The sequence below is a fragment of the Rana temporaria genome, chromosome 13, assembly GCF_905171775.1.
Source record: "Rana temporaria chromosome 13, aRanTem1.1, whole genome shotgun sequence".
NCBI lineage: Eukaryota > Metazoa > Chordata > Amphibia > Anura > Ranidae > Rana > Rana temporaria.
This window is the reverse complement of record NC_053501.1, coordinates 3,312,438-3,326,163: the sequence shown is the minus strand read 5'-3', so window position 1 is coordinate 3,326,163 and position 13,726 is coordinate 3,312,438. Positions and strand designations below refer to the sequence as shown.

The 13,726-nt window shown below is 51.4% G+C and overlaps 1 protein-coding gene across 3 annotated transcripts in view; it reads left to right on the top strand.

Annotated features, from left to right (window-relative positions):
• EML1 (EMAP like 1) overlaps positions 1 to 13,726 on the top strand; it is a 54,233-nt gene that overhangs the window by 21,468 nt on the left and 19,039 nt on the right. For all 3 annotated transcript variants that reach the window (XM_040333019.1, XM_040333018.1, XM_040333017.1), the window contains 6 exons: positions 2,135 to 2,264; positions 4,698 to 4,847; positions 6,788 to 6,857; positions 11,143 to 11,253; positions 12,606 to 12,701; positions 12,943 to 13,077. In XM_040333019.1, the coding sequence (XP_040188953.1) occupies positions 2,135 to 2,264; positions 4,698 to 4,847; positions 6,788 to 6,857; positions 11,143 to 11,253; positions 12,606 to 12,701; positions 12,943 to 13,077 (692 nt within the window). The remainder of the gene's footprint in view (positions 1 to 2,134; positions 2,265 to 4,697; positions 4,848 to 6,787; positions 6,858 to 11,142; positions 11,254 to 12,605; positions 12,702 to 12,942; positions 13,078 to 13,726) is intronic.

The following is a 13,726-nucleotide window of genomic DNA, read 5'->3' as shown; positions in this document are numbered from 1 at the left end:
CTCCCCCCATGGGTCTCACACACTCCCCCCTCCCAGCCACTGCAGCTCACAGTGGGAGGGGTTTGAAAAAAACAGGCGGTGCTGGCAGGACTGGGTGTGACCAGGTGCAGCCACGCCCCCTCCCACTGTAGCTGAAGAATAAGGGCCCAGATTCAGGTACGACTTGCGCTTTATTTGCGGAGGCACATGGCAAACGATTTTGCCCTGCGCCCACGCAAATAATTTGCGCTGCCCTCGATTCACGGAGCAGTAGCTCCGTAAATTGCGAGGGCGCGCGGGCAAAATTGCCCGGCGTAAGCGCGCGCAATGTAAATGATCCCGCCGGGGGCGGGAATCATTTAAATTAGGCGCGTTCCCGCGCCGATCGTAAAGCGCATGCTCCGTCGGGAAACTTTCCCGACGTGCATTGCGGCAAATGACGTCGCAAGGATGTCATTTGCTTCAAAGTGAACGTGAATGGCGTCCAGCACCATTCACAATTCACTTACGCAAACGACGTAGATTTTAAATATCGCGACGCGGGAACGTGGGTATCCTATAGCATTGGCTGCGCCTGCTATTAGGATGTGTAACCTTACGCGAAACCCGCCGTACGCAAACTACGTAATTTGCGTACGCAGGGCTCGCGCAACGTTGTGAATCGGTGTTAGTATGCAATTTGCATACTATACTCAGATCACAATGGGAGCGCCCCCTAGTGGCCAACGCAAGAATGCAGCCTAAGATATGCGGGCATAAGAGCCTTATGCCACGCAGATTTTAGGCTGCAGTCGGCGTAACGAGTTCTCTGAATCAGGAGAACTCGTTACGCCGGCGCAAGTCAGCAATTGCGCTGCGTAACTATGGTTACGCAGGCGCAATTGCTACCTGAATCTGGGCCATGGACTACATGTGGGTGACAATTGTGTTAGAGGAGCAGAGTTGTGACCCCCCCTCCCCCCCATCCCAGGAATCTGCATTAGGAGGACTTCACTGGCAGGATCTTCAGGGGGAGAGAACTGTGATTTAAAGAAGATCTATCATTCTAATGCAGTGGTCTCCAAACTGTGGTCCGGGGGCCAGATGCGGCCCTTTTGCTTGTTTTTATCCGGCCCTTGGGACACTAGTTCATCAACTGATACCAACAATGGGGCATTTTTCCTCCCACTGATGCCAACAATGGAACACAATTCCTTTGAATTATACCAATGATGGGGCCAAATTCCTCGCAATGACACCAACGATGGGGCATAGTTTTATGATTTATAGCGTTTACAAAATAGGGGATAGTTTTATGGCATTTTTATTAATATTTTTTTTTGTTTTTTACTACTAATGGCGGCGATCAGCGATTTTGTTTGTGACTGTGACATTATGGCGGACACATCGGACAATTTGGACACATTTTTGGGACCATTGTCATTTTCACAGCGAAAAGTGCTATAAAAGTTCACTGATAACTGTGAAAATTACAATTGCAATGAAGGAGTTAACCACTAGGGGGCGCTGTATGGGTTTAAGTGTGACCTCATGTGTGTTTCGAACTGTAGGGGGGCGGGGCTGGACGTGTGACATCGGTGATCGTCGTTCCCTATATCAGGGAACAGACGATCGTTGACATTGCCACAGTGAAGAACGGGGAAGGTGTGTTTACACTCGCCTCTCCCCCCGTTCTTCGGCTCCTGTGACCGATCGTGGGACACCGGCGGCAATCAGGTCCCGTGGTCACGGAGCTTCGGACCGGGTCGCGTGTGACGGCGACCCACGGCTGGGCTCTTAAAGGCGACGTACCTGTACGTGCCGGTGTCCAGCCGTGCCATTCTGCCGACGTATATTGGCGTTAGGCGCTCCTTAAGTGGTTAAATATATCTTCTCCGTGATCCATGGCTCCACCCACACACGTCCATGGAGTGATCGTATGACAGAGATTGTATATTCCCGATTTTTCTTTGTATCATTCTTCATCTGTAGTGTTGTGATCTCTCACTCTGCATGTTGTCACTCATTTTATTAAAGAATTACTAAACTTGCTGCCCGGGTCTCGTGTTTTCTTTTCACGCTTCTTCCTCCATAACACTTTCATTTCACAAGTTGGCGCGTTTCGCCTTTTTTCTGGATTCTAGAAGAAAACTTTTTCTCTTTCTTTTTTTTCTAGAGGAAGGATATGTGAAGATGTTCCTGAGGGGACGGCCGGTCACCATGTACATGCCCAAAGACCAAGTGGAATCCTATAACCTGGAGGCCAAGGGGGAGCTCCCGACGTCGCGGCTCAAACTGGAATGGGTGTATCCTTTTCTGATGGCGTCCACCATGAACTTCAAGGCGGCCTTAAAGCCGGACTCCGGGCACAATGGGCCAGATTCACAGCGGAGATACGCCGTTGTATCTCTCAGAGTATCTATGCGGCTGATTCATAGAATCAGTTACGCATAGATAGCCCTAAGATCCGACAGGTGTAATTGTTTTACACCGTCGGATCTTAGGATGCAGTACCTCGGCCGCCGCTGGGGGGAGTTCTCGTCCGTAAACCAGCGTCGGGTATGCAAATTAGGAGTTACGGCGATCCACAACGGATTTTCGCGTTCGCTACGTCGCCGCTAGTCTAGTTTCCCGTCGCAAAGTTAGTCGTCGTTTTGGGTGCCCTAACTTTACACAGCCCACGTATGTGCTGTATAAAGTATGGCCGTCGTTCCCGCGTCGAAATTAAAAAATTAACGTCGTTTGCGTAAGCCGTCCGGGAATACGGAATTACGCTACGCGCGTCGCCGTTCGAAAAAATGAGGTCACGTCGCGCAAAGCACGGCGGGTAATTCAAAAGGGAGCATGCGCAGTAGGTCCGGCGCGGGAGCGCGCCTAATTTAAATGGCACACGCCCCTTTGAATTACGCGGGCTTACGCCGGAGGCCGCCGGCGTAGTTTTCATCGCAAGTGCTTTGTGAATCAGGCACTTGCGATGAAAACTTGCGGCGGTGTAACGTATCTACGATACGTTACGCCGCCGCACTTCTACCTGAATCTGGCCCCAGATTCTTACTTTGGTTAAATCGGGTCAATATTCCCGCGTCACCTAAGCTGTTACCTTCTATAATGACAAATCTGCTTCTTCACCTGCGGGGTTTCGTGTATCTCCCGCCGTTCTTCACTACTATGGGTGTAAGCAGGGCCTCCATCAGGAATTTTGGGTCCCCTGAAGCAGCTTCAGGCATGGCCCCCCCGGAGCAGAGAACCGGGGTGGGGTGACGCAAGTTGATAAGTGGGGGGAGTGTCACAAGTTAAGAAGCGGGGGGAGCCACGAATTAAAGTCAGGGGGGCTTTGGGTGCTGATGAACAAAAAAAAAAGAAGGGGGATGCCATCTGGGGACCACCGGGACCCTTAGAGGTCGGGGCTTTGAGGGGGTGGTTCTCCACGCTGTCTCCACTCGAATTCATCCCAAAGGTGTTCTATGGGATTGAGGTCAGGACTCTCATCCATGGCCTGGATTCAAGAAGCAACTGCGCCTGTGTAACCATAGGTTACACAGCGCAATTGCTTACTTGCCCCGGCGTAACGAATGCTCCTGATTCAGGAACCTCGTTACGCCGACTGCAGCCTAAGATCTGCGCGGCATAAGGCTCTTATGCCCGCATATCTTAGGCTGCATTCTTGCGATGGCCGCTAGGTGGCGTTCCCGTTGTGCTCAGCGTATAGTATGCAAATTGCATACTAACACCGATTCACAACGTTGCGCGAGCCCTGCGTACGCAATTTACGTCATTTACGTACGGCGGTTTTCGCGCAAGGCTGCCCATGTTACTTATACCCGTCGTTCCCGCGTCGCGAAATTTGAATTTTACGTAGTTTGCGTAAGTGAATCGTGAATGGCGCTGGACGCCATTCACGTTCACTTTGAAGCAAATGACGTCCTTGCGACGTCATTTGCCGCAATGCACGTCGGGAAAGTTTCCCGACGGAGCATGCGCTCTACGATCGGCGCGGGAACGCGCCTAATTGAAATGATTCCGGCCCCCTACGGGATCATTTAAATTGCGCGCTCTTGCGCCAGCGCAAAAAAAAATTGCGGGGGCGCAGGGCAAAATCGTTGCCCTGCGCCTCCGTAATAAATGCGCAAATCTACTTGAATCCGGCCCCATGTCTTTATGCGCACTGGTCCAAGTGAATTTGGTGAAGAGGGGATCATGATGCAGGGGTTGTTTTTCAGGGGTTGGACTTGGCCCCTTAGTTCCGGTGAAGGGAACTCTTAAGGCGTCAGCATACCAAGAACCAGCGTGGGTTGTCAGCGCCTGGGGCGAGGCAAGTAATTTGCGCCCCCCCCTGACCTTACCTATTTTCCGCTAGCTCCAGTCTGGTCACATGATCCACTGTGTGAGACAGCGGTGGCTGTAGGGAAGAGCAGAGCGTGCTTGATAATGACTGGTGAAGCCTGGAGTGGTGACCTCATGCATATGTTCCTATGTCCCATCTGTTGTCGGTGCTGCCTGCTCTCCACACTCGTGACAGCGCCCCTCAAAATTTTGCGCCCGGGGCGGTTTCCCCCACTTGCACCCCCCACGCTACGCCACTGCTGTAGGGTAAGTAGTCTTGGCAGTGCCCACCATGCTGCTCATCTCCTCCGTTCTGTGCATGGCGTGCTCCGCCCTGGGGGTGCCGCCTTCCCAACCTCAGATAGTCTTTAGAAAACGTTCTGTGAGACTTGGCGCTTCCTTAACCAATATTCCAGCTACGGCTACCGCGGGCGAGACTGCCGCACCAATCTGTACCTTTTACCCACCGGAGAAACGGTTTACTTTATAGCTTCTGTTGTTGTGTTGTATAATGTCGAAGAACAGCTGCAGCGCCATTACACGGGTCACAACGATGACGTCAAGTGGTGAGTCCGCCATTACTCCTCTCTGAGCGCGGCACCACCGGGGAGTCACACCAGGAAAATGTGGAGAAAAGATGATATGTAGTACAACAAATCTTTGCCTTCAGTTTAAAGCTCTGTTCTAGTTTTTATAATTCGTCGCTCAGCAAATATAAAAACGAATAAATCTGCTCTCGCTGCGATACTCCCCTCTTTTCCGGTGCTGTCCTTTGTGGACTGGCTGCTCTGCGATCCTGACCAGATCCTCTTTATGGGTGAATGACACTCATTCAGAACACTTCCTGTGAATGCAGGGTGTCATGGCCCCTCCCCCTGGGAGTGTGTTTCCATGGCGATCTGCACTCCTAGTACAATGATTCAGAGAGTGACGCTGACATCATTATATTCACACTTTATCAAGGAGCGTCCAGAGCCGGAGAAGAGAGAGAGCAGCCAGAATGTCTTGTAAGCAGCCAGATGTGTAAAAAAAAATGGCAATTTATAAAAAAAAGTGGTCAGAGAGGCCCTTAAAAACGTATAAACCCCTAAATCCCAAAACTGTCAGATCCACTCCCCATAGCCGCCCATAGCCGCTCATACTGCCCATAGCCACCTATAGCCGTCCATACTGCCCATAACCGCCCATACTGCCCATAGTCACCTATTACCGCCCATACTGCCCATAGCCACCTATAGCTGCCCATACTGCCCATAGCCACCTATACTGCCCATAGCCACCCATACTGCCCATAGCCACCCATACTGCCCATAGCCGTCCATACTGCCCATAGCCATCCATAGTCACCTATAGCCACCCATACTGCCCATAGCCGTCCATGGCCACCTATAGCCACCAATACTGCCCATAGCTGCCATACTGCCCATAGCCGTCCATAGCCACCTATAGCTACCCATACTGCCCGTAGCCTCCCATACTGCCCGTAGCCTCCCATACTGCCCATAGCCTCCCATACTGCCCATAGCAGCCTATAGCTGCCCATAGCCGCCCATACTGCCCATGGCCGCCCATACTGCCCATAGCTGTCCATACTGGCCATAGCCGTCCATAGCCACCTATAGCTACCCATACTGCCCATAGCCACCTATAGCCGCCCATAGCCTCCCATACTGCCCATAGCCACCCATACTGCCTATACCCAACCATAGCCGCCATTTTAATAGTAAATAAGCAGAACCTTATTGTTCCAATAGATGATAAAGCAGCTCAGAGTCACAGCAAATCCTGGCCACTGTGCTCTGTGAGTAAGCAGTGTCCTCTCTGCTGTGGTCCTGGATGCCCCCTGTGAGTCACAACCCTCCATTGTGCGAAGCTCCTGCTCCTTGCTGAGTCGCAGGGGGACGTCAGACCGCATTATGCAATTTTCTTCAATTCCCTTTAGATTTACCTTTGACTATGTAGTGTAAGAGCCGGCCTGATTGTATATATATTGAAAGACATTAGGTGTGACCTTGTATGATATGGAAATATCTAAAGGAAAATTGTATAATGTATGGCCGGCCTTCTAAGCAATATTTGATACCCTCTGGTTATCATTGATGAGAAGCACATATTGTACCGTATAGGTGGGGGAGGTTTTTCATTTTTCGGACTTTCTTGTTAATATTTTTTTACTTCTCTGTCTAAAAGTAAAATAATGATCTTGAGCTCTGCACTTGATAAAGATTTTCCCAATCTAGAATGACAACTTCCAGCTGGTAGAGCATGCTGGGGGTAGTTGTTCTCTGGTTGCACAGCTTGGCCATCGTTTTTGACCGTCTGATGTTCCCATGGTGGGAAAGGGTTAATATTCCTCTATGAAGCTGAGAAGGGTGGGCACCATGCCAGGCAGACAGTGACTCACCCGCCATGTCCTCAGATTTAGAAGTGTGCCGCATTCATTATTAATAACCTTGCTGAAGTCTGCAGAAGTTTCTTTTTTTTTTTTTTCTTTTTTCTCTTTTAGCCTTGCGGTCCATCCTGATAAAATTACCATAGCAACAGGCCAGGTTGCCGGGACATCCAAGGATGGCAAAGTAAGTGATTCCAATAAAGTGAGATCAGCTCTCCCTGGCATTATCTCCCGAGGCTGACCGATTCTGCATCAGCCTGGGGGGGGGGGATTACTTACTTATTCTGCAGCAGCCTTGTATTCAAAAAGGATCCTTGGGGCTGTGCCAGGTTTATAGGAAGTGTTCCGGGTTTATAGGAAGTGTTCCGGGTTTATAGGGAGTGTCCCGGGTTTATAGGGAGTGTCCCGGGGTTTATAGAGAGTGTCCCGGGGTTTATAGAGAGTGTCCCGGGGTTTATAGAGAGTGTCCCGGGGTTTATAGAGAGTGTCCCGGGGTTTATAGAGAGTGTCCCGGGGTTTATAGAGAGTGTCCCGGGGTTTATAGAGAGTGTCCCGGGGTTTATAGAGAGTGTCCCGGGGTTTATAGAGAGTGTCCCGGGGTTTATAGAGAGTGTCCCGGGGTTTATAGAGAGTGTCCCGGGGTTTATAGAGAGTGTCCCGGGGTTTATAGAGAGTGTCCCGGGGTTTATAGAGAGTGTCCCGGGGTTTATAGAGAGTGTCCCGGGGTTTATAGAGAGTGTCCCGGGGTTTATAGGGAGTGTCCCGGGGTTTATAGGGAGTGTCCCGGGGTTTATAGGGAGTGTCACGGGGTTTATAGGGAGTGTCCCGGGTCTAGAGGGAGTGTCCCGGGTCTAGAGGGAGTGTCCCGGGTTTATGGGGAGTGTCCCGGGTTTATAGGGAGTGTCCCGGGTTTATGGGGAGTGTCCCGGTTTTATGGGGAGTGTCCCGGTTTTATAGGGAGTGTCCCGGTTTTATAGGGAGTGTCCCGGTTTTATAGGGAGTGTCCCGGGTTTATAGCCCGGGTTTATAGTTGGTGTCCCGGGTCTAGAGGGAGTGTCTCAAATTGATCACCCCAATTCCTGCATCTTCACCCCTCATATCACACTTCTTCGAGGTAGGTAGGCTGTGATCACAGAAGGGCAGGCCAGACCAGACGGTGGCCCCTGTATTTGTAGAGAGCAGGGGCCCATGGGGTTCTATATGCATGCCTTACCAGACAACTGCTGTGCAGAGCTTTACATTTCTATCTGTTCATTAAAATGTTGTTATCCACAAACATTTTAGAGTGATATTTGTTATTGGATGTTCTCTGAATGCGTCTCCCTGAGTGACATGCATCTGCATTGTGCGTTCTCATCCAGACCCAATCTGTTCCTTTTAGTTATTTGGCACCCTCTAGAGTCCAGTTGGTGAACATCAGAAAATATTCCTAGCTACAGAAATACCCCCCCCCCTCCCCACCAGCATATCAAATCCAAGCAGGCCTGAACCAGAACACAATGCTCAGCCCTATGATGGGAAATTCCCCACTTCCACTCTGACGCTCACATGATGGGGTGGGGGGACAGCTAAAAAACACATAATGGGGTGGAGGGACAGCTGAGGCTCGCATGATGGGGTGGAGGGACAGCTTAAAATAACATAATGGGGTGGTGGGGCAGCTGAGGCTCACATGATGGGGTGGAGCATGGGTGCTCAACCTGTGGCTCTCCAGCTGTTGCAGAACTTCAAGTCCCATCATGCCTCTGCCTTTGGGAGTCATGCTTGTAACAGTCAGTAGCTTGCAATGCCTCATGGGAATTGTAGTTCTGCAACAGCTGGAGAGCCACAGGTTGAGCACCCATGGCCGGTGGAGGGACAGCCGAGACTTGCATGATGGGGTGGAGGGACAGCTGAGACTCACATGATAGGGTGGAGGGACAGCTGAAAATCACATAATGGGGTGGAGGGACAGCTGAGACTCACATGATGGGGTGGAGGGACAGCTGAGACTCACATGATGGGGTGGAGGGACAGCTGAGACTCGCATGATGGGGTGGAGGGACAGCTGAGACTCGCATGATGGGGTGAAGGGACAGCTGAGACTCGCATGATGGGGTGGAGGGATAGCTGAGGTTCACATGATGGGGTGGAGGGACAGCTGAGACTTGCATGATGGGGCGGAGGGACAGCTGAGACTCACATGATGGGGCGGAGGGACAGCTGAGACTCACATGATGGGGTGGAGGGGCAGCTGAGACTCACATGATGGGGTGGAGGGGCAGCTGAGACTCGCATGATGGGGTGGAGGGGAAGCTGAGACTCGCATGATGCGGTGGAGGGGCAGCTGAGACTCACATGATGGGGTGGAGGGACAGCTGAGACTCACATGATGGGGTGGAGGGACAGCTGAGACTCGCATGATGCGGTGGAGGGGCAGCTGAGACTCACATGATGGGGTGGAGGGACAGCTGAGACTCACATGATGGGGTGGAGGGACAGCTGAGACTCACATGATGGGGTGGAGGGGCAGCTGAGACTCGCATGATGGGGTGGAGGGGAAGCTGAGACTCACATGATGGGGTGGAGGAGCAGCTGAGACTCACATGATGGGGTGGAGGGACCGCTGAGGCTCACATGATGGGGTGGAGGGATAGCTGAGGTTCACATGATGGGGTGGAGGGACAGCTGAGACTTGCATGATGGGGTGGAGGGACAGCTGAGACTCGCATGATGGGGTGGAGGGACAGCTGAGACTCGCATGATGGGGTGGAGGGACCGCTGAGGCTCACATGATGGGGTGGAGGGACCGCTGAGGCTCACATGATGGGGTGGAGGGACAGCTGAGGTTCACATGATGGGGTGGAGGGACAGCTGAGACTTGCATGATGGGGTGGAGGGACAGCTGAGACTCACATGATGGGGTGGAGGGACAGCTGAGACTCACATGATGGGTGCCGTTGTGTTGAGGGAATGGAAGGATTCATGGTGCCGGTATGTGGAGGGAATGGAAGGATTCGTGGTGCCGGTATATGGAGGGAATGGAAGGATTCGTGGTGCCGGTATGTGGAGGGAATGGAAGGATTCATGGTGCCGGTATGTGGAGGGAGTGGAAGGATTCATGGTGTTGGTATGTGAAGGGAATGGAAGGATTTATGGTGCCGGTATTTGGAGGGAATGGAAGGATTCATGGTGCCGGTATGTGGAGGAAATGGAAGGATTCATGGTGCCGGTATGTGGAGGGAATGGAAGGATTTATGGTGCCGGTATGTGGAGGAAATGGAAGGATTCATGGAAGGATTCATGGTGCCGGTATGGGAATGGAAGGATTCATGGTGCCGGTATGTGGAGGGAATGGAAGGATTCATGGTGCCGGTATGTGGAGGAAATGGAAGGATTCATGGTGCCGGTATGTGAAGGGAATGGAAGGATTCATGGTGCCGGTGTGTGGAGGGAATGGAAGGATTCATGGTGCCGGTGTGTGGAGGAAATGGAAGGATTCATGGTGCCGGTGTGTGGAGGAAATGGAAGGATTCATGGTGCTGGTGTGTGAAGGGAATGGAAGGATTCATGGTGCCGGTATGTGGAGGAAATGGAAGTATTTGTGGTGCCGGTATGTGGAGGGAATGGAAGGATTCATGGTGCCGGTATGTGGAGGGAATGGAAGGATTTGTGGTGCCGGTATGTGGAGGGAGTGGAAGGATTCATGGTGCCGGTATGTGGAGGGAATGGAAGGATTCATGGTGCCGGTATGTGGAGGGAATGGAAGGATTCATGGTGCCGGTATGTGGAGGGAATGGAAGGATTCATGGTGCCGGTATGTGGAGGGAATGGAAGGATTCACAGTGCCGGTGTGTGGAGGGAATGGAAGGATTCATGGTGCCGGTATGTGGAGGGAATGGAAGGATTCATGGTGCCGGTGTGTGGAGGGAATGGAAGGATTCATGGTGCCGGTATGTGAAGGGAATGGAAGGATTCATGGTGCCGGTATGTGGAGGGAATGGAAGGATTCGTGGTGCCGGTATGTGGAGGGAATGGAAGGATTCATGGTGCCGGTGTGTGGAGGGAATGGAAGGATTCATGGTGCCGGTATGTGAAGGGAATGGAAGGATTCATGGTGCCGGTATGTGAAGGGAATGGAAGGATTCATGGTGCCGGTATGTGGAGGGAATGGAAGGATTCATGGTGCCGGTATGTGGAGGGAATGGAAGGATTCGTGGTGCCGGTATGTGGAGGGAATGGAAGGATTTGTGGTGCCGGTATGTGGAGGGAATGGTTGGGTTTCTCCTGGGATGGGATTGACGAGTTCTTCAGCCACCCGATAATTGAAGGAATTATATTTTGATTGAACCTTTCACGCGGCGCCCTTTCTTACCGATACTGTAACGTGTTCATAGATAACAATATGTTCAGATTAACCATAAGAATTTTCCCATGATGCTCCTTAATGAATTGGTTGTGATCGGGATTATCATCTTTTGTCTTTCCAGCAATTACCACCACATGTCCGTGTTTGGGATTCTGTGACCCTCAACACGTTGCACGTCATTGGCATGGGTTACTTCGATCGCGCTGTCACCTGTGTGGCGTTCTCCAAATCGGTAAGTTATGGCAGAAGCTGATGTCTGGTTGTGTCCTTTTTCCTGGAAGGCCACGTGTAATGACCGACCACGTGGGCCTAATGGTGTTTGTAATGGTTTCTTGTGGAACACCTCAGATCTTGTATACGTCGTTTCTACAATTATCCGTCATCTCTTCGAACGCAGATCCACATAATATAATAATAAAGGTCTCTTTACTCGACCATGGATAAGTGGGCGTGGCCATGTAAATCATCATATGACACGCTTGTGTCCTTGATCTCCCGGAAAGATCCAACTCCACACTCTACAATCATATCTCTGTCTTGTCTCCACAAAATCCATCAATTGTAACATGAGCGGTGCAGAATAATAACCTTCCTTTATTATAGGGGCCCTCAGGGGCCAGTTCTGTCCTGACATGTTTCCTACTAGGCACAGCGCTTTCTCAGGACACAACCCGCTCCTGCTGGAATACAGGAAGGAGATTATGGTCTGTGTGCGGGGTTCCTATTGCTTCCATCGTCCGTACAGAAGTACCGTATTTATCGTGCTATAACGCGCCCCGGCGTATAGCGCGCACCCCCGAACTTGAAGGAAAATTCCTGGAAAAAAAAAATACTTACAGTTTGGATGCCCCTCGTCGGTGTCTTGCCTGTCGTCCATCGTGTCCTGCCCGTCGTCCATTGGCGGCCTCGTCCGGTCCGGCGTCCTTCTGCGGCCATCGTGGTGTCCTCCCCGCTCGATCCCCGCTTCCCGCGCTGTGTTTGAACCACTGCGCCGGCATATACCGAGCGCAGTACACTCGGGCAGGCTCGGCTCCTCTCGCGTAGCGTACAGGACGCACAGGACGTGACCGCGAGAGAAGCCGAGCCTGCCCGAGTGTACTGCGCTCGGTATATGTCGGCGCAGTGGTTCAAACACAGCGCGGGTATCGGCATATATCGCGCACCCGTGATTTTGCCCTGATTTTCAGGGCAAAAAAGTGTGCGGTATACGCCGATTGATACGGTACATTTGTAGATTTGTGTGAAGTGCCAACCGCTCTGCCCAGGTCATTCCTTCGGACTGCAGAACATCCCCTTCACATTATGCAGAGAGGGAGGTGTTCCATAGTCCTACCACTTCCTGCCCTATGGTGACAATGCTGCTCCTCCATAGATACAGTATGGCGAGTGTCACCCTACGATTGCAAGTGTGTTACTGGCAGGATCATATAGATAATGGCCTAGAAAAAGGAAAACTAATGCAGCCACCATATCTAAGGACAGGTAAACTGACAAATATGACCCCTGCACTGTGTATCTAATGCTCTCCTTGTAGTTGGGACTTCCTATGGCGGGACTTCAGATAATATTCTTCTTTTTGTTTAGAATGGCGGAGGAAGCCTGTGTGCGGTGGACGACTCCAATGACCACGTGCTGTCCATGTGGGACTGGCAGAAGGAGGAGAAGCTGGCCGATGTGAAGGTAACAGGTTCTCTTTATCTGTGAAAGCAAACTTTATCAAGACGCTCCAAGTTGTAGAATCCGAGGCCTGTGCACTATGACATCATAGATAGATTACTATGCATTAAAGAAGCCTTAAAACCATGCCGACTCCTGGACTCGCTGTAACCGGTTTATTCCGGACCTTTAGTGATGCTTTTATTTTTCTATGGGAGTTTATTTCGGAAAATCATGTTTTTTGTCGCGTTTTATTCCTTCGCAGTGCTCCAATGAAGCGGTTTTTGTAGCCGACTTCCATCCGACGGACACAAACATCATCGTGACTTGCGGAAAATCGCACCTCTACTTCTGGACGCTGGAAGGAAGCGCTCTGATTAAGAAGCAAGGATTGTTTGAGGTACGATCGATCGCTCGTCATTCTCTGAAAAATGACTTTTTTCTTTAGGAGAAAACTTTTATATGTCACCTGAAAAGTGTCTGGGGGTGGCGTGATAGAACAGCCAATCAGTGGTTGTTCTATCACCATGAGCTCTGGGTTCCCTTGGACTACTGGAGAGTCAGGATGCCCACTAACACACAGCTCCTTTATCTGCAACGTAGAGAGCGTCCCGACTCTCCTGTAGTCCAAGGTCAGGGGGCGAGCACGACACTCCACACCAGGGAGAAAGCCTCGCATTACTGTGTGTAGTTACAGACAGAAGAACAGGAAGTGAGGATTTCTCAGAAGAAATGAGGACATTTAAAAGCAAAAATGGAAGGATGAGGTAAGTGAAGGAGGACGGCACTAAGGGAACGGAAGATATTTAGGGAAACATTTTTACCTTTACACCCCCTTTAACCACTTAAGGACCGCCTCCTGCACATTTACGTCGGCAGAATGGCACGGCTGGGCACAGGCACGTACCTGTACGTCCCCTTTAAGTGCCCAGCCGTGGGTCGCGCGCGCCCTCGACCCGGTCCGAAGCTCCGGGACCCGCGGACCCGATCGCCGCCGGTGTCCTGCGATCGGTCACAGGAGCTGAAGAACGGGGAGAGGTGAGTGTAAA